Here is a 24,919-nt window from a genome sequence, read left to right as displayed (position 1 = left end):
ACAACTGTATACAAAACAGACAGGAGCTCAGTGATGACAACTGTAAACAAAACAGGAGTGCAGTGATGACAACTGTATACAAAACAGACAGGAGCGCAGTGATGACAACTGTATACACGCCCGACATGTCCTGGAGCCTCCTAACTGTCTCCTACTCTAGTGTCAGGGTGCTTTCGTTTGTTTGGTTTTCAGTTTCTTCTTTTTATTTTGTAATGATTACCAGTCAATAAAAATACCACTTCATAAAATAGACAAATGCCAGCGAAAGATAAACATATCCTATCTGAATCAGAATTTCATAATTCATTCATTCCACTAGCATTTATTCAGCTTTGACTGCGGCGGATGTATGTAATGCAGCGTAGAATGCAGGCTGTATTAAAGGGGTGAACTGGTCGATGATGAGGAGTGATATGGCAGTATCTGTGATTTGCAGAAAATGTTGATTTCAAAATAATTGAGTGATGGAAGTGTAGGTCATAAATGATCAAATTTAACGTATTGTTAAAGGCACTGTGAAAAAAGCATTATTCTGATTTTTTTCTCCCCCTACCATTTTAAGGATACTCTTGTTAGTATGAAGTGGGACCCAACAGGTCATATTCTTATGACATGTGCCAAAGAAGAAAATGTGAAACTCTGGGGACCCGTTTCAGGCTGCTGGCACTGTCTGCATTCACTCGGCCATCCATCTGTCGTAAACGGCATCGCTTGGTGCGGCCTACCAGGGCAAGGATCCAAGCTGCAGTTACTGATGGCTGTGTATGTTGTCAGTGTGTGTGTATGTGTGTGTTTGTGTCTTAATTTTTATATTAGAATAAATTGTTACTTGGATTAAATGTGACTTCTAGGAGGTCTTAAACAATTTATTGCCATTTACTATTCTTAAAATGTGTAATACCTTAAGACCACCTCAGAGAAAGAAAGAGCAACTTTCTGGTGTGCAACTTGATATGTAACCTCCTTATCCAGGAGGGATGTTGTTAGAATAGTGGCCCCAGCTGCATTTCTTGTAAAAGAGTGTAGCATATCTACGACAAATAAATTTTAAAAATAATTTTGTAGGACTATCAGGTCTTACTTGTTTGCTGTTTGAAAATATTTTTGTTTGCTTCAGTGTATTGACATGTTTTGGCTTTGTGTGATATATATATATATTTTTTTTTTTTTCTTCTTTTTTTCCTAAGTGGCTGTCAGAGTGGCTTAGTGTGTGTTTGGCGTATTCCACAAGATATCACACAAACCACTGTGACTAGTTCAGAAGGATGGTGGGACCAGGAGTCAAGCTGCCAGGTAAATATTCTGGTGTTTTTGAAAGACCTAAAACCATGTAAGCATATGTCATGGTCCCTTGATTACTGAGATAATCACTACTGTGTCCTGCAAGATCCATTAGGGAAGTGTGAATCTTTGTCATACTTGTGAGCTCTCTGAATGAGCCTGATTTTTTTTATAAGCCAGAGACACTATAATTGCTTGTTAACGTGAGATATGCAATAAATATTGATTGATGATTATTATGGTGGTAATGGATATAATCAACACTACAGTAGACCCCTAAGTTCCACCTTTGGTACAGTGAAATAGGAACACTGTGGGAGCATTCCTTGTCCAAAGTGTCTCTTACTGATACCAGAAATTTCACCTATGATGAATGATTCATTTGTCTTAAACAGGGGTTGCAAATTCAGGTGCTGATAGGGCCATCTAGGCAGGTAAATGCATGAAGCCAGGAGTTGGAAGGTTTGGGGAGGGCCAAGAAAAACAGAAGCATGCATGCTTCCTACAAAGGGCATGGCTGCCATGGAGTTCGTTGTCACCCGCCAGATATGAGAGTCTGTTGTTACCAGATTGTCTGATTGTTTATAAAAGCCAGAAATCCAGTGTTTTAAGTAAAATCTCCCAATATTTAAACATTGGTAACTGACTTAAAATTCTTTAAAACACTGGGTGGCAAATCAAATCACATCTCTGAGCTACCAGTTTGCAATCTGTGTTGCTGTCCCTTTTGTCCATGATACATATACCCCTGGAAGAAAAACACTCTAAGTCATCTTTGGGTAAATGAGTATGTCTGGGGTTATGCTCTGTCAGAACTAGACGGAAGAGGGAGACTGAGAGCAGGGCAAAGGGAGGAGGGAGGGGTAGGCAGCATGGTAATGAGAGGACTGCATCACTGAAGTGGAGGTGCATGAGACTGAGGTAAAGCTGGTTTGCTTCTTACCTGTGAGTGAAAGTAGCCCTCTGGACAGGCCTTACTTATCCCGCTTCTAAAACCTGCAAGCACGTAGCTTAGATACCATGTGACAAACAGAACGTTCAGCCAACAAAACGAGAAACCCATTTGTAGAGTCAGCATATACAATTCACAAATATTAGGAGCTAAGAACAAAAATTACACACAGCTAAAATTTATAAATGAAAACACTGGTTAAAAAGTGAAAGTCAGAATTTACCTGTTTCTGAGGGGTAATTGGAACTTAGAAATGTAGTCATTTCTGCCAGTTTGAATGTAGGACACTAGCTTAAAGAGTGTATCAAAAAAGAGAAAACTTCAGCAAAGGAGAGTCAGATTGATATTTTATTATTTATTCAGTCAAGCTAACCCTTCTGAGAGAAGTTTTCCTTTTCCCCCCAGCGTTACCATCAATGAAATGCAAAATTCCCAAGAATGAGATTCTTGGAGAGTGAAATAGAAAAGAATTTCAAAATGTAAAAGGATGAAATACAAAGTTCCCGAGAATGAATTGTAAATGTTGAGCCTATTTTATAAATTTTACTTTAATTTCAATATATGTTTAAAAATGAAAATGAATTGCAGGATGGATACAGGAAATCAGCAGGAGCCAAGTGTGTTTACCAGCTGCGTGGACACATCACCCCTGTGCGGACCGTTGCCTTCAGTTCTGATGGGCTGGCCCTGGTGTCTGGTGGGCTCGGTGGGCTCATGAACATTTGGTCTTTAAGGGTAAGAGCATAGATTTTATTTTTATGCTAAGGATTTTTAATTTTTTTTACATTAACTTAAATATATATGATAAAAATTAACCCAACCAATCCCAGGAATATTTTATGTAGTGTCTTGAATACTGAAGAAGCTCCTTTCAGAATCCTCTGCCCTTTGTAAGTTTTCTTATTGATGATAAATATTTTTAAAGTCATCTCGGCCCTAGGAAATGGAATAGTAGGCATACAATTGGACATTGCTTAATTTAGCAGAAGTGTTGATGTTAGAATGTGGTGGTTTTTTGTTTTTGTTTTTTTTAAGTATAAATTTAAAATGTAAGTAATGACTAAGGCTAAGTGACGAGTACTGACAAATACGTCTCATTTTAGGACGGCTCTGTCCTACAAACTGTTGTGATAGGCTCTGGAGCTATTCAGACCACAGTGTGGATTCCTGAAGTTGGGGTGGCTGCTTGCTCAAATAGATCAAAGGTAATATTGCAGTTGTGTCAAATCATAGGGTATAAGCCTGTAAGAAACCTTGGAAATCATAGTCTAAGCACCTCACTTTCCAGGGGAGAAAACATATCCAGAGAGATTATTACTCGCCTAAAATACAGGTCTCATGATTTAGAATCTACTACTTTTTCTACTATACCCAAGACTTTTGTGAAAATGCTTAATTATTGAGTGATTTCATCTCCATTGGAAGTTACAAAGTGGATTTTGACTTTTTGCCATGATTTTTTGAGATAGCACTAAACTGTCTCTTTAGAAATTTTTTCTTGAAAAGAAGGACCATTTCAAAGATATCTAACTCAAGTATAAAAGATATATTTTGAATTTCAAATTTAATATTCTGGTAAAAAATACTAGTCCCCTGCTGTGAAGTGATTCCATGTTTCCGCATTATCCCCTGCAGGATTGTTTTTTGTACCCTGAAAGGTTAGAGCCAGTGTGCTGCTTTGGTTTACATTTTATGCGGTGAAATGAAATTAAAATAGAGCTGTAAACCTGCAGGAGTAGGCCTCCTGGGGGTAAACAGTAGCGTAAGGTCTTAGCCAGTCGTGGCCTGCATAGAGTAAACCACGGAGCGGGAGGTCGAGCAGTGCGGCCTCGTTTGCGGATGAGTCCCCAGCAGGCAGGGTGCTCTTGCTCTAGTATCCCTGTGGTCGTCTCAGTTTTTTGAAATATGCGAGATACCTTGTCCTGCAAGCCTTATGAGATAGTGAATAATTGACATTGTCTCTTTAAAAAGAATCGACTAGCCCAGGTAGTTCACAAATTTCATGGCTATTTCTTATTCTTTCATTTTTACTTAGACAAAATTTAAGATGTTTTGAAGTTCCATAGGCATTAAAATTATAGCATGAAACCAAAACTGAACCAAACCTGTTGCTGTTAAGTCAATTCCAACTCATAGCGACCCTAGAGGACAGAGTAGAACTGCATCACAGGGTTTCCAAGAAGCAGCTGGTGGATTCGAACTGCCGACCTTTTGGTTAGCAGCCGAACTCTTAACCACCGTGCCACCAGGGCTCGTAAAAAATATAACATAGGATGTCAGAAAAGCAGAAGTGTTTAATGCAATTGCTGGAAGGAGTTTCTCAGATATGGTGGTGACAGGAACTATATATATCTTTATTTTAACAAATATATCATGTGGCATGACTTATTTTCAACCAGGATGTTTTGGTGGTGAATTGTACGGCAGAATGGGCTGCTGCCAATCATGTCTTAGCAACCTGCAGGACAGCACTGAAACAGCAGGGTATTCTGGGATTAAACATGGCTCCCTGCATGCGAGCATTTCTGGAGCGGCTACCAATGATGCTTCAGGAGCAGTATGCCTATGAGAAGGTAACTCATTATACTCACACCTAGAGATCCACAGGTGCCTGGTCCTTTGGAATCTGAATCATAGCTTTGAATTTATCCCTTAAAAGCATAATGTTTGAGGAATAATAGTGGGGCTGTTTGGGCAGACTCAAAGGAAGATAAGTCATACTTAAAACAGTTGTTCGGTAACTCTAAGCCTATTCTTTATATTAATGAGAGTAAAATAAGAAACCCCGACTTTGTGTAGTGTTTATATTGTTCTTTTTGAGATCACTTGTTCACTCTAAGACTTCTTAAAATACTTGTGCCTCAAAGTATCATCTTCCTTTTTCTGACCCATATATCTGTTTTTCTGTGGCTTTGCCATTTCAAGGTTGAGAGTGGGGGTGAACGTTCATAGCAGAGTGAATATCCTCTCCACTCTCCAGGTAAATCCTTGTGGAGAGTTTAATAGAAGAGCTAAGGGTGAACTGGTCGGTCGTCATCAACCGTTGCCATCAAGTCAGTTCTGACTCCTGGCAGCCCTGTGTGTTACAGAATAGAACTGCTGCATAGAGTTTTCTTTACAGAAGTAGATTGCCAGGTCTTTCTTCTGTGGCACCACTGGGTGGGTTTGAACCCCGCCAACCTTTAGGTTAGCAGCTGATCTGGAATGAGGAATTACGGAATTTGGACCTCATTTGAGTACCTCTTACCCAGGCAGTGACCCTAAAGTAGTCTGCCCTCCAGCCCTCAGTATTCACAGTGTGCTGTCCCTAAGCAGAGCTCTTTGCTTTTTGTCCTTTGGTTTGGGTTTTTGCCAAACCACATTTATATAATTAGCAGTTAATTTCACAGACCCATTTGCCCAGGTTTTCTTTTCTGAATCGCTCGGACTCTCAGAGTTGCTTTCCCACCACTAGGGAGCGCCATGAAAGAAGGAAGAATTTTCCTTTTGGTAAAGGAGGAAATCTGAAAATGTGGTTTAGTTGCTGTTTGTCTCTTTCTTTTTTGTTAATGGAAAAAAAACTATAATGAAAATACACTAAATGCCATGTGATATCCTGATTGGGTCCTAGAAAGAGGTGACATTAGTGGGAAAACTGGAGAAGTCCGAATAAAGCCTGTAGTTTAGTTAAAGTTATTGTACTGATGTTAAGTTCTTAGTTCTGATAAATTTACCATGGTTGTGTAACATGTCAGCATTAGAGAAAGCTGGGTGGAAGGTATACAGGAATTCTCTGTACTATCTCCACAACTCTGTAAATCGAGAATTATTTCAAAATAAAGTGTTTTTAGAAACTGAACTTAAAAACTACTGTCGTGGACTTTCAGAATGCAGTAGGTTGATTTAGAATATTTGGCACAGGCTCTTTAACGTTATGTCCCTGCATTTTCTCTCAGCCTCACGTGGTTTGTGGCGACCAGCTTGTTCACAGCCCCTATATGCAGTGTCTGGCTTCCCTTGCTGTGGGACTTCATCTGGATCAGCTCTTATGTAACCCTCCCGTGCCACCACACCACCAGAACTGCCTCCCTGACCCTGCTTCCTGGAATCCCAACGAGTGGGCCTGGTTAGAATGTTTCTCAACCACCATAAAAGCTGCTGAAGCCCTGACCAATGGAGCACAGTTTCCAGAATCTTTTACCGTTCCTGATCTAGAGCCTGTTCCAGAAGATGAACTTGTATTCCTCATGGTAAACGTAATATGAGCTGCTGTTGTTTGCATTGACATGGGCATTCTGCATATAGCAGACCTCCTATAAGTATTTGCTACGTTGAATCATTAGAAACATACCTTTAGACAAACTAGAAAGCATCTTTACTTTCAGATAATCACTTTCAATCTGATAGTAGGCCTCTGTGGTGATGGGTTGATTACCTGAGAACCGTGGATCTTTCGTAAACCTGCTGGTTCTTAGTAGCGTAGCCCGCTGTTTTTCCCTTTCTTTGTGTCCCTAGGTGCCTGGTCAGTGCTTTACGCTGTGTATTTTCACATCTTCTGCTGGTCACTTTGTGAGGTTTATGCCATGTCTAGATTCTAAATTATTTGACACTTCAGTCATGTCTTTAATCAGCATCAGACAAGAACATATATGGAAGAGCATTCCAGTTGTCATTCTTCCTGATTGATTTTGAGAGTATCTGGCCGTAGAAACAGTAATGTAGACAGAATGCTTGCCAGCACTTGATCTAACAACGCCTTTACTTGGCACATATTTATGTATATAAAAACCCAAAACCAAACCCGTTGCCGTGGAGTTGATTCCAACTTATAGCGACCTTATAGGACAGAGTAGAACTGCCTCGTAGGGTTTCCAAGGAACACCTGGTGGATTCGAACTGCTGACCTTTTGGTTAGCAGCTGTAGCTCTTACCACTATGTTACCAGGGTTTTCTGTATGTATATATACATTTCAATATGTAAATATATACATTTGAATATGTAACTATAAATACAATATAAAACAAAAAGATATGAATTGAGGAAAGTTATCTAAATATAAAATATTTTAATATGTTAATGAGCCCATTTGGTCCAACTCTGTCATTTTGTTGATGAGGAAACTGAGGTCCATAAAGTTGAAGTGAGCTGCCCATGGCTATACAGCAAGTTCATGGGGCCAGTGGCTCCCTACATGTGACCTTGCACCTGTGGATGCTTAGAAATCATGATTTGATTTGAATCACCGATGCAATAGTGTTAGTAATAGTGAAAGTCTTTTTAATAAAGGGAAATACTAACAATGCATAAAATCAAGTTTGTCGTGATTGTAAAACTGCTTTTAATTTCTTATAATACCATGTTCTTTTCTGGGAAGAAGACTTAGTTGTCAGTTAAGAACAGATAAATCCTGACTGCAGCATTGACCCTGACGTGTGTCCTCTTGCAGGATAACAGTAAATGGATTAATGGCATGGACGAACAAATTATGTCTTGGGCAACTTCTAGACCTGAGGTCAGTGAAGATGAAGATCATGATATGGTGGCTGTCAGTAAATTGCTTCTAAATGTCCGTGTGTTTGTGCTGGCACACACCGGGACTTGGTGCATGCTTCTTTGAATGAGTGGATGAATCTAATGGAGAGATGATTGTGGTTTTCTAGGACTGGCATCTGGGAGGTAAATGTGATGTCTACCTGTGGGGTGCTGGCAGGCACGGACAACTGGCAGAAGCTGGAAGAAACGTCATGGTACCTGCAGTAGCTCCCTCATTCTCACAGGCTCAGCAGGTAAATGGGTAAAGAAAGGGAGGAGAAACTTGGGAACTGAAAATTCAAATTCCCTCATAGTCAGTAACTTACTATGGGGTAAAGCTTGTCCATTTCATAGTCTGTTGTGAGGAATCACTAAAAAAAAAAAAAAAAAAAAGTCATGTATAGCTTCCAAGTACAAGTTTTATAAGGTTTTTACAGGACTTAAGAAGTTTCATTAACAAGTTTCTGCATTGATCTTGCTTCCTGGTGTGTGAGTTAACATCCTGGTGTGTTAGGCCTGCCCAATACATGTTCATGGAAGTTAAGCCACTCCTTTAGCGCTTCTCTCCTTGGAGCTATAAACTTCCTGTGATCTTCAGCCAAATCTCATTGACACCAGGCCCCCTCCCCCACACATGCACACTTACATTAATCTTGGTGCTGTATTTCCAAACCCCGCCTGAGGCCACTCCTTTCTCTTTCTTCTTAGCCTCAGTAAGTACCAGAACACACTATTCTTCTTGAAGATGTCCTCTCCAGGTTCTGCTGCTTACTGACTTCTAGCCCAGTCTTTAATATTTCCCCAACACCTTTCCTCTTTCTTTATTCTTTTTTGTTGTTCGTGTTACCATTTAAACTCTGCACAATTGACTGAAACCCCTGCATTTAGTATGGTTCTAAGTAGCTTAAACAATGAGGTGAGCCTACAGATCTGTTGGTTAAGTAAGCAGTTTTATAATAATCAAGGCCTCTTAGGAACCCCGTAGGTGTATCAACCTTTCTCCTTTAGTGAAGGGATAAAAGAAGTGATAAAGGTAATCTTAGGTTTATCTGGAATCATTTTAAATGCTTGGGAGTTAAAGTCATGTAATAAAGGATAATACGTCATATTTAATTGTGTGTTTTTATACTAGGTCATATGTGGTCAGAATTGTACCTTTGTCATCCAGGCCAATGGTACAGTGTTGGCTTGTGGGGAAGGAAGTTATGGCAGATTAGGACAAGGAAATTCAGATGATCTTCATGTGCTGACAGTTGTCTCAGCCTTACAAGGTAAAATTGTCCTCAGTAAAAAGCTGGTCGGAAACTATGGCCCAACCGTAGGGATGTTTGCTTATGTTGGAACTGATCTCAGACCTTTGCTAGATGAAGTCATATAGGCTTTTCACTTACATTTGAATTTTCCTTAGGTACGATGTAGTTTAGGCACGTGTAAAGCCTTAACTTCTGTATTTTTAGCTGTTCTTCTGAAAGGTATTTATCATGCAGTGCTAGAATTCAGGAATATACATAACTATTTTTGAGACTCACTGAAGATTGTAAACAAATTCTTTAAATTGTAATACTAATTAGACAACTATTAATAGCAGTAGCAATCATGCACGTTTCATTAAAACTAAAAATAGCTGTATGGAAATATGCAAATGTGCTAAACACTTTGAAGGGCATCTCAGAGTTGTCTGTGCCTTAGAGAAAGAAGACCCTTGGAGAGACCACTGCAGGAGCCTCAGGTTGTTCCTTGATTGGACTCCTGTTGACTCTGGAAGTCTGCAGACGGAGCAAAGAGGGTTTTTAAAGTTAAGGGATACAAGTGACAACGAATTCAGAACAAATTCTCTTCGTTGAGATCTAGGCGTGAAGAGCACAGCAGTGAGGACAGCTGCACGGGCTGGGTTCCTGTCTGGTCCCACTACGTCTAGGACCTTGCACAAGCTACTAGATCTTTTAGTGACTCAGTTTCCATGCTTGTAAAAGTGAGGATGACAGCAGTATCTGCCTCGTGGGTTCTGTGAAAAAACAGACAATGAGATAATCCATGTAAAGCATTTATAGGAGTGCCTAGAACATAGTGGCTGCAGCGGTGGGCGCAAGCATAACAAGGATTGTGAGGATGGCGCAGGACCAGGCAGTGTTTCGTTCTGTTGTACATGGGGTCGCTATGAGTCAGAACCAGCTTCGGTGGCACCTAATAACAACAACAGAACATATTCCTTGATGACTGTAACTGCTGCTGTCATCCTCCTCCTCTTCCTTGTCATCATTTTATGTAACTTCTTCTAATTTGCTAGGATGTGATTACAAATTTGACTTAAAAGTAAAGACTTTATTTTATGTTATTTTTGTAGAACCATTTTTGTGTCTTTTGATTCTGAGAGTATTTTGTTAGCAGCTCTAAGTGAACATCCTGTAACTCCTGTTGGGTTTCTGCTCTGTTCCAGGCTTTGTGGTGACCCAGCTTGTGACTTCCTGTGGTTCTGATGGGCACTCAATGGCCCTGACTGAAAGCGGGGAGGTCTTTAGCTGGGGAGACGGTGACTATGGCAAACTTGGCCACGGAAACAGTGACAGGCAGCGGCGACCCAGGCAGATCGAGGCCTTACAAGGAGAAGAAGTGGTGCAGGTCAGGCAGGACATGGATACGTTTGCCTTTGAATATAAATACTCTAGTTGTTGCAGAGAGTTCTTAAATTTAGGAAACGGGAAATAATAGTTAAAATATATTACACAGCCATTCTAAAAAGATCCACTGTTTTTGTTTGTTCGGGTTCCTTCTTGAGCTGGTCAGAAGTTTTAATGGTGTTAGAATGGACTTCTTTTTCCTGAGGCAGCTGGTTGGCCCACGCTGGGGTGCTGCAGGCCCCTGTGAAAAAACACTATGGGGTTTAGCTCCTGCCACGCAGTTCTTGATACATGGATAAATGGAAGACTTTGTTTTCAATCCATCATTATTATTTTCAAAGGTTGAGCTCATGGGCATTTTCTGGAAAATTAGTGATCTAAAATAATATTGTAAAATTGCACAGCACCTTAGCATTTATAAAGAATTTCACCATCCATTATAACATTTAGTTAAGTCATCTATACACAGCAACAGTTCTTCCAAGGTGTGCATTTAGCTTGGACTTCCTAAGAGAGGACCACTTGGGCATACTGAGTTGTGATCAGTGAAGTTTATTTTAAGTTTGTTTGTATATTAACAACCAAAAATGACTGATTTCTTTCTTTCTTAGTATCCCCCTTCTTAAAAAAAAATTTTTCCCTTGTTCTGTCTGTAGATGTCTTGTGGCTTCAAGCACTCAGCAGTGGTAACTTCAGATGGCAAACTGTTCACCTTTGGGAATGGTGACTACGGTCGTCTGGGTCTTGGAAACACGTCTAACAAAAAGCTTCCAGAGAGGGTGACTGCGTTGGAGGGCTATCAGATTGGACAGGCATGGAATAAGTCGATAATATGCTCCATCAGATCTTCGTTTCTTACGTCTTCTGTGTGCGCTTAGACACTCTCCTTCCAGAAAGACTAGGATCACCAGTTGTCCTTAACTTCGTATACATTTTATGTGACCTAACCTAACTGATAAAATTGGCAAGATTTTTTCCCAGTATGAAAATTTATATTTTTAAGTCAACTCTCATATAAACAAAAAAGAAAAAACATTAATTCAGCATGTGAATACTTTAAAAAGTCCCTCCATGAAGTGCCAATACATCTTGATATATTTAATTAAAAAAAAAAACACCTTGCTGTCGAGTCGATTCCAACTCATAGCGACCCTATAGGACAGGGAAGAACTGCCCCATAGAGTTTCCAAGGAGCGGCTGATGGATTCTAACTGCCAGCCGTTTGGTTAGCAGTTGAGCTCTTAACCATCTAGGATCACCAGTTGTGCTTAACTTCATATACATTTTGTGTTACCTAACTGATATAATTTTTAAGATTTTTTCCCAATATGAAAATTTGTATTTTAAGTCAGCCGTCATATAAACAAGCAAACAAGAAAAAGCCTTAATCCAGAATGTGAATATTTTTAAAACTCTATCCATGAAGTACCAATACATCTTGATATTTAAAAAAAAAAAAGGCAAACTCATTACCATCGAGTCAATTCCAACTCATAGTGACCCTATAGGACACAGTAGAACTGTCCCATAAGGTTTGCAAGGTTGTAAATCTTCACAGAAGCAGACTTGCCACATCATTCTCCAGTGGGGTGGCTGGTGGATTAGAACTGCCAAGATTTTGGTTAGCAGCTGAGCACTTAACCATTGTGCCACCAGGGCTCCTCATCTTGATATAAAACCTTTAAACAATACAGGTTTTGTGGCTCCTGTCTGGTAGTCTTGAGTGGGGCGGCTGAATTGCACCATCGTTGGTAGCAGTACTTTTCCTTGTCCTGCACACACTGAGAGTTTCTCTTAACAAGGATATGTATTTGCCTGTTTCTGTACCATTCCTTAGACTTTGCTGGTATGAGTGTGTATTTTTGAATTGTATATGTTTTTTCCCTATCTTTTGTGCCCTCTAATTCTGAGTTAACCACAGGTATTTGAAAGATTTTACTTTGAAGAAAGCAATTATTTTTTCATTTGTAGAAGTTAGGGATTATTTCTTCTTGACACATTTTGCCTAACAATGTGTAGATGGCCCTGAAGCCAATAGAAATCTTTGGAAATACAGCCAGGTTTTTCACTGAAGTGAAGAAAAACAGTCCCAGAAACAGGGGAATGTGTTTTCAGGTCTGGTGATTTGCCGTACTGAAAATCCTGTTACTTCTGCAGGTGGCCTGTGGATTGAACCACACTTTGGCGGTGTCAGCAGATGGCTCCATGGTGTGGGCTTTTGGAGATGGGGACTATGGCAAACTGGGCTTAGGAAATTCCACTGCAAAGTCTTCCCCTCAGGTCAGTGTTCTCTTTATGTTCCCAGACAACAGAAATCATTTTCATCTATGTCGCTGCCTCTTCTTGGAAGTAGTTTACCTTAAACCTTTCTGCTAATTCATAATGAAGTTTACAAGCTTTTGTTGCTTCTTGAATTGCTCATTCTTAAAATCGACGTGCTAGATCTTGATTTTAAATAAGCCAATAACAGCCAAACTGGATATAAAAACACAGATTGGATAAGCCTCTTTCTCTGTGGGCAGGCTGGCCCTGGGCTGCCTCCCACGTGGAGAAGTAACAGTTAGGAACATCTCCAGAGTGTCTTCTGCGGGGAGCCCTGAGCAGCCCTGTGTAAACCTCTGCTTTCAGCTGCCATTTCAGCTTCTTATTACACTGAATTACACAGGTATGCTTCTCCTTTAAAAAAAAAAAAGTATAAAGAAATGAGCGTTCTTTAAAAGGCCTGGGGATTCTCTGTGGTCTCTGGTGCCTGGAGGAATGCGTTAACTTCACACACATTCTGGGAAGTTTAGTCAAAGTACCCAATGTCCGCATGCCTCTCCCCCAAATTTGGATAGTTTGCAGAGCAGTAGGAGAAAACATTGAGGAGTATGGATTTAGGGGGAAACAGGTAGGTGACTATTAGTATTTTTATTAGAAAGTAGTCTTTGAGTTAATACATGCCAGTTTAGCTTAGGTAGGCAAATTCAAGAGTTTGTTTTGTCCTTCTTTTTCTAAGTGTGTGCCATACGCTTTTATTTTACAGAAAGTTGATGTCCTTTGTGGAATTGGAATAAAAAAGGTTGCCTGTGGAACTCAGTTTTCTGTTGCATTGACCAAGGATGGTCGTGTATATACCTTCGGTCAAGGTAAGGCATTTTCCAACTTACATTGCTTGTTTTGTAGGTACATGTATGATAGAAACATTTGACTTCCAGTTTTATAGAAAGTGCTCTAAATTGAGTCATCATATTTTGTGCTGAATGGTGAGTGGCCACTGTGACCCTCATTCACTAGCTACTTTTCTTCTCCTCCTTCATGGACTTTGTTATAAGGAAAAATTCCCTCCTCCCCATTCATGGCCCCTCATGCCAGAAACTTCACTCTTGCCAGAAGAGTCCCTTCCGAGGTCTCTCCCCTCCTTTTTCCTGCTGCCGCTGCCACAGATCCTGCCTCCTGCTGTATCTGTGGGCACACTGGGGCACCTCTGTGACCTGCCTCCTGTTACATCTGTGGGCACCACTGGACCATCTGTGTCCTGCCTCCTGCTGTATCTGTGGGCACCACTGGGGCACGTCTCTGTCCTGCCTCCTGCTGTATCTGTGGGCACACTGGGGCACCTCTGTGTCCTGCCTCCTGCTGTATCTGTGGGCACACTGGGGCACCTCTGTGTCCTGCCTCCTGCTGTATCTGTGAGCACTACTGGGTCACCTCTGTGTCCTGCCTCCTGCTGTATCTGTGGGCACCACTGGGGCACCTCTGTGTCCAGCCTCATTCCCCAGCCCTTTCAGGAATTGGGGGCTCAGGTCGTAGGAATTGGAAGAGTTTATAGACATTCAGGGTTCAAATCTTGAATCGGTTCATAACCTAGTCATCCACAGGGGGGCTCCTTGGTAGTGTATTCTCCCTCTTAAGTGGCACTTGTTAGCAAATGGTAGTGACTGATGGATGTGTGAGGCTGACGTGAGGAGAAGGAAAAAGTAAACCATGACTAAAGTTCCCAGTCTTGGGAGAACATTGATGCCACTGACTGAGGACAGGGAGCTGGTTTGAGGGGAAGAGATAAGGACTTTAGTTTTAGTCATGTTGAATTGAGGGTACCTGCTCTAGGTGTGTGTATGGCGATATCCAGCAGGCTATTAGGAATTTGGATCTGGAATTCCAGAGAGATTGGCTGTAGAGATGGAGGTTTAGGGCATTGACTGCTTAATGGTAGAACTTAAAACCATATTAGTAGATCTGAGAAGCCCAGGGAGAGTGTAGAAGAAGGTAGAACTCTGGTGAAATGAGTTGAGGGCAGAGGAGTACAGGAAGAGGATGGGGGAGAGATGGCTTTGGAAGAGGTGGTGAGAGAGAGAGTGAGTGAGTGAGTGAGCGAGCCAGCACAGTGCAGCATCTCTGAGGAGGTAGTTTGAGGGTGAGGTAAGTTGAAGGGTGTCTTTTTTTAGGATGCAAGAAACACGAGAGTCTTGGTGAACTATGTGCCAGTCTTTCCAAATAGGAGGTAATTGGAGGAGCCTGTTGATTTGAAATAAGCTACTGATTGTAGATTTAATTTTGTTTTTATGAATAAAGAGGCCATAACGTTTTGCAAAACAAGTTTCTAACTTTTTAGTCACTCAAAATCCATGATACCTTACCAGAATTATAGCAACTTTTGCCCCAACGAGTTATATATGTTGTTGCCATTCTGCCATAAAAAGTTGAATGTCTCATCAGAAACCATGAAAGGACCGTGGCGTGCCATCCCTAACATTTCCTCTTGCTGTTTCATCAGATCGCTTGATAGGCCTACCGGAAGGGCGCGCTCGCAATCACAATCGACCACAGCAGATCCCTGTCCTGGCTGGAGTGGTCATCGAAGATGTGGCAGTTGGCGCCGAGCACACACTTGCTTTGGCATCAACTGGAGATGTATATGCCTGGGGGAGCAACTCAGAGGGGCAGGTAAACATGGATCCCATGTACTTGCTGCTCTCTCATATTGCAGAAAGCTGCAACATTGCTTATTTGGGAAAGGGATAGGCTGGGGAATTCATAGTATCTACCACAATGCCCCAGGGGCAGCACTACAGGAGGGTGATCGAGAGGGTTAACTGAGTGTGTGCATCTACTATGTCAGTAAATGCCTGACACATAGTAAGCAGCACTATATAAGTATTTGCTACTGTTGTCATTGTCATCATTATTATTATTACAGCATTATTTTTCTGCTTCAGTGAGCAAGAATAATTATTAGGTCTCTGACTTGAGCAACTGGGTGATTGATAGTGCAATTTACAGTGATGCGTGGGGGACTGGGAGAGTAACTGGGTTGGGTTTGTTTGATTGATTGATTGATTGAGAAGGGTGGTTTAAAAATCAGGAGTTTTGATTTAGGCAGATTTTATTTGAGGTGCCATTTGGAAACGCAGGTGGAGATGTCAAGAGGATGGTTTTATGAGCCTCTGGGTCAGAAGCAAGGTTAGTGGGGGAGAGAGATCTATGTGGGAGTCTTCAACAAATACATGGTATTTAAAGCTGTGGACCAGATGAGATCACCAAGAGAAGAGGATATGGCTAGAGAAGAGGTTCCAGGACTGAGGTCTAGGGACACTCTAACCTGTAAAAGGTGGTCATCAGAGGCCAGAGAGGAAGGTAAACGTGAAGAAAAGAAAGCGTTTTAAGAAGTAAGGAATGAAATGGCCTGCAAGCACATGAATAGATGCTCAACATGTCATTAGCCATTCCCAAACCAAAAACTCTGTCGAGTCGATTCCAACTCATAGCAACCCTGTAGGACAGAGTAGAACTGCCCCATGGGGTTTCCAAGGCTGTAGTCTTTACAGAAGCAGACTGCCACATCTTTCTCCTGTGGAGCCACTGGCGGGTTCAAACCACCAACCTTTTGGTTAGCAGCCAAGCGCTTAACCACTGTGCCACCAGGGTTCCCTCATTAGCCATTAGGGAGATGCAAATCAAAGCCTCAGTGATATACCACCTCACCCCAGTTAGAATGGCAGTGATTAAAAAAAAAAAAAAACAAACGGAAAACAGCAGGTGTTGGTGAGGTTGTAGAGAAACTGGAACCCTCATCCGTTGCTGCAGGAATGTAAAATGGTACAGCCATTTGGTGGAAAACAGTTTGGCGGTTCCTCAAAAAGTTGAGCATAGAACTAACATATGACCCAGCAATCCCAGTCCTAGGTACGTACCCAAAAGAAGTGAAAACAAGAATGCAGACAGAAACCTGTACACCAGTGTTCATTGCAGCGGTTTTCACAATAGCCAAAAAGTGGAAACAATGGAAATGTCCATCAACAGACAAATAAATAAACAAAATGTAGTATATACATACAATGAAATAGTACTCGGCCACAAAGAGAAGTGAAGTCCTGATGCATGCCACAACATGGGTGAACCTTGAAAACATTATACTGAGCAAAATAAGTCAGTTGCAAAGGACAGATACTGTATGATCTCATTTATATGAAATAAGCAAATATATAGAAACCAAAGATTATTAGTGGTTAGCAGGGGTGGGAGAGGTTTTGCTTAGGGGCGGTGAGTTTATATGAATGGTGGTGGAATAATTTGGGAAAGCACAGCGAGAATGGTTGCACAACATGAATGTAATCGATGTCACTGAATTATATATGTAGAAATTTTTAAATTAGTGAATATTTTGTTGTGTCTATTTTCACCACAATTAAAAAAGAAGTAAAAATGACACTGTGAGTGCTTCAGAGAGGTCAATCAAGATGACGTCACAAAAGTGACCACTGGACGTGCAGTATTAGGTCTCTGGTGATGCCATGATGACAGTGTGAAGTTAGGAGAATTTGTAAATGTGTGTTGACCACAGAGTCCAAAACAAGGAAGAAGGAGACCAAAGCTGTGTTAACTAAGTATGATGGAGAATTGCTTCCCTGGGGGAGAACTGTAGGGCCTGAAACAAGCCACTCTGGGTAGAGCCCTGCTATAAGGGTGTTTGCACACAAGGTTGGGTCCCGGGAGCATCAGTTGATCTGGAAGTTGGAAAGGATGAAACGATACTGTATATTTTATAACTTGGCATTTTACAAAGTATTTTTGTGTTTATGAAGGAAGTCCATCACCCCCATTACCAAGAGGAGTAAAGTGAGCCTCTTAGATGTTGAGAAAAAGACTCACGAGGTTGACGTGTTCAGCCTCCTCTATACATGGAGGAGGGAGAGGGCTTGGTGGGAGATACCTGAGATGACTGCTCCCACAGTGGTTTCTAGCCCCACGTACAGAGCACCCCCACACTTCCTCCATAAATCCTCTCAGAGCCTGGCTGTTCCAGAACCAGGGCCCTCAAGTGGAAGGTCTAGTATTATGTACGGTAACCTCAGTTTGACTCCTTGGTCTCCTCATCACTACACCAACAGATGGGGTAGCTGCTCATCTCTGGTCGCACGTTGCCTTAATGAGGAGAGTTGATGTTGAAGACACATTTAGGAGTTCCCTGGCAGGGTCTTGACATGCTCCTCCCTAACAGTGTTGAGGCGCTTGGCTGCTAAAACACTGGGTATCCTGGTCGGGCCCTAAGAACAGAGATCAAGGAATAAGACTCCACTTCGTGTATGTTTATAGATATATTTCTTGATCGTCACATGTTATGGTAATCCATATTAATCCATGTTAAAAATCAAGAAATCGCCCTGGCCCAAGTGGCTTCACTGGAGAATTCTACCAAACATTCAGAGAAGAGCTTATACCAGTACTACTCAAACTATTTCAGAACATAGAAAAGGAAGGGATACTTCTGAATTCATTTTATGAAGCCAGCATAACCCTGATACCAAAACCAGGCAAAGACACCACAAAAAAAGAAAATTACAGACCAGTATCTCTCATGAATATAGATGCAAAAATTCTCAACAAAATTCTAGCCAGTAGAATTCAGCATCATATCAAAAAAATAATACACCACAACCAGGTAGGATTCATACCAGGTATGCAAGGATGGTTCAACATTAGAAAATCTATCAACGTAATCCATCACATAAATAAAAGGAAAGAAAAGAATCACATGATCATCTCAGTGACACAGAAAAGGCATTCGACAAAGTCCAACTCCCATTCCTGATAAAAACTCTCAATAAAGTAGGTATAGAAGGGAAATTTCTCAACATAATAAAGAGCATCTATGCAAAACCAACAGCCAACATCATCCTTAATGGAAAGAGGCGGAGAACATTCCCCTTGAGAAGAGGAACAAGACAAGGATGCCCTTTATCTCCACTCCTATTTAACATTGTGCTGGAAGTCCTAGCTAGAGCAATAAGGCAAGAAAAAGAAATAAAAGGCATCCAAATTGGTAATGAAGAAGTTAAACTGTCCCTGTTTGTAGATGGTATGATACTATACATAGAAAACCCTAAAGACTCCATGAGAAAACTACTGAACTAATAGAAAGATTCAGCAGAGTAGCAAGATACAAGATAAACATATAAAAATCAGTTGGATTCCTATACACCAATAAAGAGAACAATGAAAAGGAAATCAGGAAAACAATACCATTTATAATAGCCCCTAAAAAAATAAAATACTTAGGAATAAATCTAACCAGGGATGTAAAAGACCTATACAAAGAAAACTACAAAACACTACTGCAAGAAACCCAGAGGGATCTACATAAATGGAAAAACATACCATGCTCATGGATAGGTAGACTAAACATAGTGAAAATGACAGTTCTACCCAAAGCAGTTTACAAATACAATGCAATCCCAATCCAAATACCAACATTCTTTAAAGAGATGGAAAAACTAATCATTAACTTTATATGAAAAGGGAAGAAGCCCCGGATAAGTAAAGCTCTATTGAAGAAGAAGAATAAAGTAGGAGGACTCTCACTACCTGACCTCAGAACCTACTATATAGCTACGGTAGTCAAAACAGCTTGGTACTGGTACAACGAAAGATACATTGACCAATGGAACAGAATTGAGAACCCAGATGTAAATCCATCCACCTGTAGTCACCTGATCTTCGACAAGGGCCCAAGTCCATCAAATGGGGAAAAGACAGTCTTTTTAACAAATGGTGCTGGCAAAACTGGATGTCCATCTGCAAAAAAATGAAACAGGACGCATACCTTACACCATATACAAAAACTGATTCAAAATGGATCAAAGACCTAAATATAAAGCCAAAAACTACAATGTTCATAGAAGAAGAAACAGGATCAACGCTAGAGGCCCTAATACGCAGCATTAACAGGATACAAACCATAACCAACAACACACAAACCCCAGAAGATAAGCTAGATTACTGGGATCTTCTAAAAATTATACACTTAAAACGCTCATCAAAAGACTTCACCAAAAGAGTATAAAGAGAACCTACAGACTGGGAAAAAATTTTTGGACATTATAAGTCAGACAAAGGTCTAATCTCTAAAATCTACAAGGAAATCCAACACCTCTACAACAAAAAGACTAATAATCCAATTAAAAAATGGGCATTACAAGTCAGACAAAGGTCTAATCTCTCAAATCTACTAGAAAATCCAACACCTCTACAACAAAAAGACTAATAATCCAATTAAAAAATGGCTAAAGGAAATGAACAGACACTTCACCAAAGAAGACATTCAAGCGGCCAGCAGACACATGAGGAAATGCTCGCAATCACTAGCCATTAGAGAAATGCAAATTAAAACCACAGTGAGATATCATCTCACCCCGGGATTACTGGCACGAATCAAAAACACTGGAAATAACAAATGTTGGAGAGGCTGCGGGGAGATCGGAACTCTTATGTACTGCTGGTGGAAATGCAAAATGATACAACCATTTTGGAAAATGATATGGCGCTTCCTCAGAAAGCTAGAAATAGACATCCCATTTGATCCAGCAATTCCACTCCTAGGACTATATCCTAGAGAAAAAAGAGTCGTCACTCGAACAGACATATGCACACCTGTATTCATCGCAGCACTGTTCACAATAGCAAAAAGATGGAAACAACCTAGATGTCCATCAACAGATGAATGGATAAACGACCTATGGTACATACACACAGTGGAGTATTATGCAGCTATAAAAAACAATGATGAATCTGTGAAGCATCTCATAACGTGAATCAAACTGGAGGACATTATGTTGAGTGAAATAAGTCAATCACAAAAGGACAAATATTGTATGAGACCTCTACTGTAAAAACTCATGTAAAAGTTTACACACAAAAAGAAACAATCTTTGTTGATTACGAGGGATGGGAGGGGTGGGGGGAGGAAACTAAATGGACGGTAAGTAAGTGGTAACTTTGGTGAAGGGTGAGACAGTACACAATACTAGGGAAGCCAGCACAACTTGTACAAGGAAAGGTCATGGAAGCTCCATAGACACATCCAAACTCCCTGAGGGACTGAATTGCTGGGCGGAGGGCTGTGGGGACCATTGTCTCGGGGATCATCTAGCTCAGTTGGCATAACACAGCTTATAAAGACAGTGTCCTACATTCTGCCTTGGCAATAGCATCTGGGGTCTTTAAAAGCCTGTGAGCGGCCATCTAAGATACTCCACTGATCTCACCCCTTCGGGAGCAAGGGAGAATGAAGAGAACAGGATACAAGGAAAAGATTGGTCCAAAGGACTAATGGACCACAGCTACCACGGCCTCCACCAGACTGAGTCCAGTACAGCTAGATGGTGCCCAGGGCTACCACCACTGACTGGGATCACAACAGAGGGTCCTGGACAGAGCTGGAGAAGAATGTAGAACAAAATTCTAACACACAAAAAAAGACCAGACTTACTGGCCTGACAGACTGGAGAAACCCCGAGAGTATGGCCCCCGGACACCCGTTTAGCTCAGTGGTGAAGTCACTCCCGAGCTTCACCATTCAGCTGAGGATTGGACAGCCCCATAAAGCAAAATGGGACTAATGAGGCACAGCAGTCCAGGGACAAGGACTGGAAGGCAGGAGGAGGGGACAGGAAAGCTGGTGATAGGGAACCCAAGGTCGAGAAGGGACAGTGTTGACATGCTGTGGGGTTGTTAACCATTGTCATAGGGCAGTATTGTACTCACTGTTTAAAGAGAAACTATTTGTTCTGTAAACCTTCATCTAAGGTACCAAAAAAAAAAAAACTACCTATAAAAAAAAAAATCAAGAAATCAACATGTTTTAAGTAAAAGCTCTACAGATCATTCTGTTATTTTTTTAACTTTGTAAATGTATTCCTTCTCAAGAACTGGAATCCAAGGATGTATTCAGTCATTAAGGCTCATCTGCTAGATTTGGCCTTGTTGCAACTTCGTTTTTAGGAGACAGGCAGTCTGAGCTGTAGAGACTGTTCCGTTAGAGAAAATCAGAATTTATTTGACTATTTTGATGATGTTGCTTTGATACAAGTATTATTAACTTATTTATATCTGCTACCATCTAAGACAGATTTCATCATCTTGGCTTCTTCTCTTCCTCTTTTCTAATTGAATCTGTGTGTTTGTTTGTAATTGATTCCCAGCTCGGCCTAGGCCACACCAACCACGTCCGAGAACCAACCCTGGTGACAGTTCTGCAAGGGAAAAACATCCGTCAGATCTCAGCTGGCCGCTGCCACAGTGCCGCCTGGACAGCACCGCCTGTCCCACCAAGAGCACCAGGTACGGGCCGCCAGCCTGCGCTCCTGCAGCCTGGTTTCAGCAGTACCGAGCTGCACCGTCGGCTTACCAGCCCCAAACTGTAGCCAGGCATCGTTCTGGAACCATCACGCCTTCCCCCGCACAACCAAAACATTGTCTGTGCAAGCAGCACAGTAAACACGTTCACGGCGGGCAGTTCTCCTGCTGACTTCATTAGGAAGCAGCCCCCTCTGCCCGCCCCTGCCCAGGAAGAAAACGTACCACTTTAGCAAGCAAACATTGATCGTTTCAGAGCAGGAACTGAGTGTTTTTACATATAAAATAAGCGATGAGCCCTAGCTTTCTGAAGTCCACTGTTAGCAGTAAAGATTAAAAGCTCTGAAACCATTTATCAGATTCCACACCCCAGCTAACCACATGAAAACACGACGCGCCCTACGTGCTGATACAGCAAATAAAATTGCTGCCACCTTACTCTAGAGTGTAGCAGGATCGTTGGGCCGTGTCTAGGTTTTGGTTGGTTGTTTTAATTGTAAAATCCTTATAGATCTACAAAAAGATAAAAAGAAAACTATAATGCATATCTGTGTACATAACACCAGCTGTGTTCCCTCCCTGATGGGCTCCATTTTCCATTCCCACAAATGTAGTCATTGCCCTGTGTGTGGCATTTATTCTTTGCAGGCATTTCTTTGTATCTGTGCTGTTTCTCATCCAGGTCCTCAAGCCCTTTTCTCTACCATCCTCTGGTGTCTGAGTCACTGGAGTGTTCCTGAAGCCACTTGTGCCTAACAGCTCAGGATCCTCTTCCTTTTTTGCTAGCCTCTCAACTTCTCTACTTTTTAGCCACAGGTCCTTGGAGAAGACCCTCCTCCCATAGAGATTTTTTTCCTTAGATACCCTAAGGTGAGGTGGACTGCTAATTAGACTGCAAACAAGCTTGAGATGATTTCTAGTTTATAGAATCTGGAATGAGCAGCACTGCCTACTCACTGACAGTTTACAAGTACTTCAGCTTCCACCACATAACAGAGGCTGGACAGCCTGGTGGTTCAACTCGGAGTCACACTGCCCAGGTTGAATCCTGGCCCCTCCGTTTGTGACCTTGAGACTTAGTTTCCTTTTCTATAAAATGAGGATAGTAAAAGCACGTATTCTGACAAAGAGTTGTAGGAGTAAATTAACCAATGTGTGTAAAGCTCTTAGAATAGCTCCAGGCACACATAAAGTGCTCAGTAAGTGTTAGCTTTTATTAATAGTTACCGCTAGGAATGAAGCTATACAAATCGTTATTTACAGGAAACTCAAGTATCTTGTTTTTACTCCTTTGTGTATTTTTATAAGAAGGTAGCCATGTGTGTGGTTCTTGTAGTCTTCCCTTCTGTAGAGCTCTTATTCTGGTGATAAAAAGCCTTAAAGAGTCATGTACACGTCTGTCTGTCTGTCATGGCCACTTTCTGTCATCCCTAGTGAGTGTTGACGTGACTCTGCTGAGTGTCCATTTCCATTGTCTTGTCTACCTGCTTCACACCTTGTGTGACTGCCGTTCTCAAAAACGAAGAATTTGGCCCTTATTTTTGAGGGTGGAGGGGGAGGGGGTGGAGGAACTGTTCAGATCCCATATTGAAATGGAAAACTAAAAAGGGAAAAGACCAGGTCTCCATAATGATAAAGAAGATGTTTTAAAAAACCAATACAAATACATCAAATAATAATAAGATGAATTGATGTGATAGAGGAATAGATATATGAAAAAGCAAATACAGCAAAATGTTCATCATTGCATCTAGATGGTGGGAATGGGTGTTCACTCTGCAGTTCTCTCAGTCTGTCTCTGTGTTTGAAGTATCTCAAAATACCATAAATGATCACAATGCATTTTCCTTGACAAACATTCGTTTGCTTTCTGGGCCAGGTGTATCTGTGCCTTTGCAGCTGGGCCTGCCCGACGCAGTGCCCCCCCAGTATGGGGCACTGAGGGAGGTGAGCATTCACACCGTGAGGGCCAGGCTCCGGCTGCTCTACCACTTCTCTGACCTCATGTATTCGTCCTGGAGGCTACTGAACCTCAGCCCCAACAACCAGGTAACAACCAACAGTGCCCAGGACGGCTGGCCAGTCACAGGGCTTCCTCTCAGCCTCGGAACATTGTCCCGTGGTCGATACCTCCCTTGCCCTCAGTACCCAGGAGGAGTAGAAAAGGCAGCAGTTCTGTTCCCATTTTATTGCTGGGTTAGGACAGTCCAGATATTGGTGATTGTACTTCTGGACACAAAGTGGTCTTCATGCACTTTCTCTGTCTTGGTCTGTCCACAGTTCGAGGACATATGAATAACTAAGCATGTATGTTCTACAAGGCCTAATACATGATTCTAAAACTCCAGCCCACTCACCTGTTAGCCCCCCACAGTCCAGGCTGTTACTATATAAATGAATCGGAGACAATTTTAGGAGTCTTGTTATAAATGAGCATCCCAGGTCCTGTGGGGGGGGAGGGGATTAATTTGGCTGATTTGACTGTCTTTATGGAACAGTCTGGTAATTTAGGAAGAAAGCAAGATGATTATTTTTATTTGTTTAATGTGTAGGCATACCTGCCAGAATGTGTATCAGTTGTAAAACCGTTCACCAAAATTCTTTGGGAAACCAATCATGGGGCATGTGAGAGATTTGACAAATCCCTGTTAGAAACGGTTAGCAGCTAGGCACAGGATACCAGGCAGCCCTAAACAGAGTGTTAGTCAACTTTATAATTAGTTGGAGAAATGTTGATGATGTAAAGTTGTGGTAAAAGCAGCTGAAAATTGCATAAACAATATGACGTCAACAGTCTAAAAAATGCACGTATATACACAGAGAAGAAAACGGGAAGGAAATAGATCAAAGTGTTATTAATAGAGCCATCTCTGTGTAGTAGGATTATGAGTGATTTTATGTGTGTGTGTGTGTCATTTTCTATATTTTTCCAAGTTATTTTTA

The 24,919-nt window shown here is 41.4% G+C and overlaps 1 protein-coding gene across 4 annotated transcripts in view; it reads left to right on the top strand.

The window, feature by feature from the left end:
• The window catches only part of HERC1 (HECT and RLD domain containing E3 ubiquitin protein ligase family member 1), a 196,323-nt gene that overhangs the window by 163,436 nt on the left and 7,968 nt on the right, over positions 1-24,919 (top strand). For all 4 annotated transcript variants that reach the window (XM_004374646.2, XM_023729707.1, XM_023729706.1 and 1 more), the window contains exons 57-72: positions 563-762; positions 1,188-1,293; positions 2,822-2,968; positions 3,337-3,438; positions 4,633-4,806; positions 6,169-6,462; positions 7,660-7,725; positions 7,874-7,999; positions 8,878-9,016; positions 10,183-10,364; positions 11,020-11,175; positions 12,521-12,643; positions 13,389-13,491; positions 15,120-15,289; positions 21,823-21,961; positions 23,856-24,025. In XM_004374646.2, coding sequence (XP_004374703.1) covers positions 563-762; positions 1,188-1,293; positions 2,822-2,968; positions 3,337-3,438; positions 4,633-4,806; positions 6,169-6,462; positions 7,660-7,725; positions 7,874-7,999; positions 8,878-9,016; positions 10,183-10,364; positions 11,020-11,175; positions 12,521-12,643; positions 13,389-13,491; positions 15,120-15,289; positions 21,823-21,961; positions 23,856-24,025 — 2,397 coding nt within the window. The remainder of the gene's footprint in view (positions 1-562; positions 763-1,187; positions 1,294-2,821; positions 2,969-3,336; positions 3,439-4,632; positions 4,807-6,168; positions 6,463-7,659; positions 7,726-7,873; positions 8,000-8,877; positions 9,017-10,182; positions 10,365-11,019; positions 11,176-12,520; positions 12,644-13,388; positions 13,492-15,119; positions 15,290-21,822; positions 21,962-23,855; positions 24,026-24,919) is intronic.

This window comes from Trichechus manatus, unplaced genomic scaffold, assembly GCF_000243295.1.
Source record: "Trichechus manatus latirostris isolate Lorelei unplaced genomic scaffold, TriManLat1.0 scaffold00030, whole genome shotgun sequence".
Taxonomy (NCBI): Eukaryota; Metazoa; Chordata; class Mammalia; order Sirenia; family Trichechidae; genus Trichechus; species Trichechus manatus.
The sequence above is the reverse complement of the archived record's forward strand: the minus strand, read 5'-3'. Positions and strand labels throughout refer to the sequence as shown.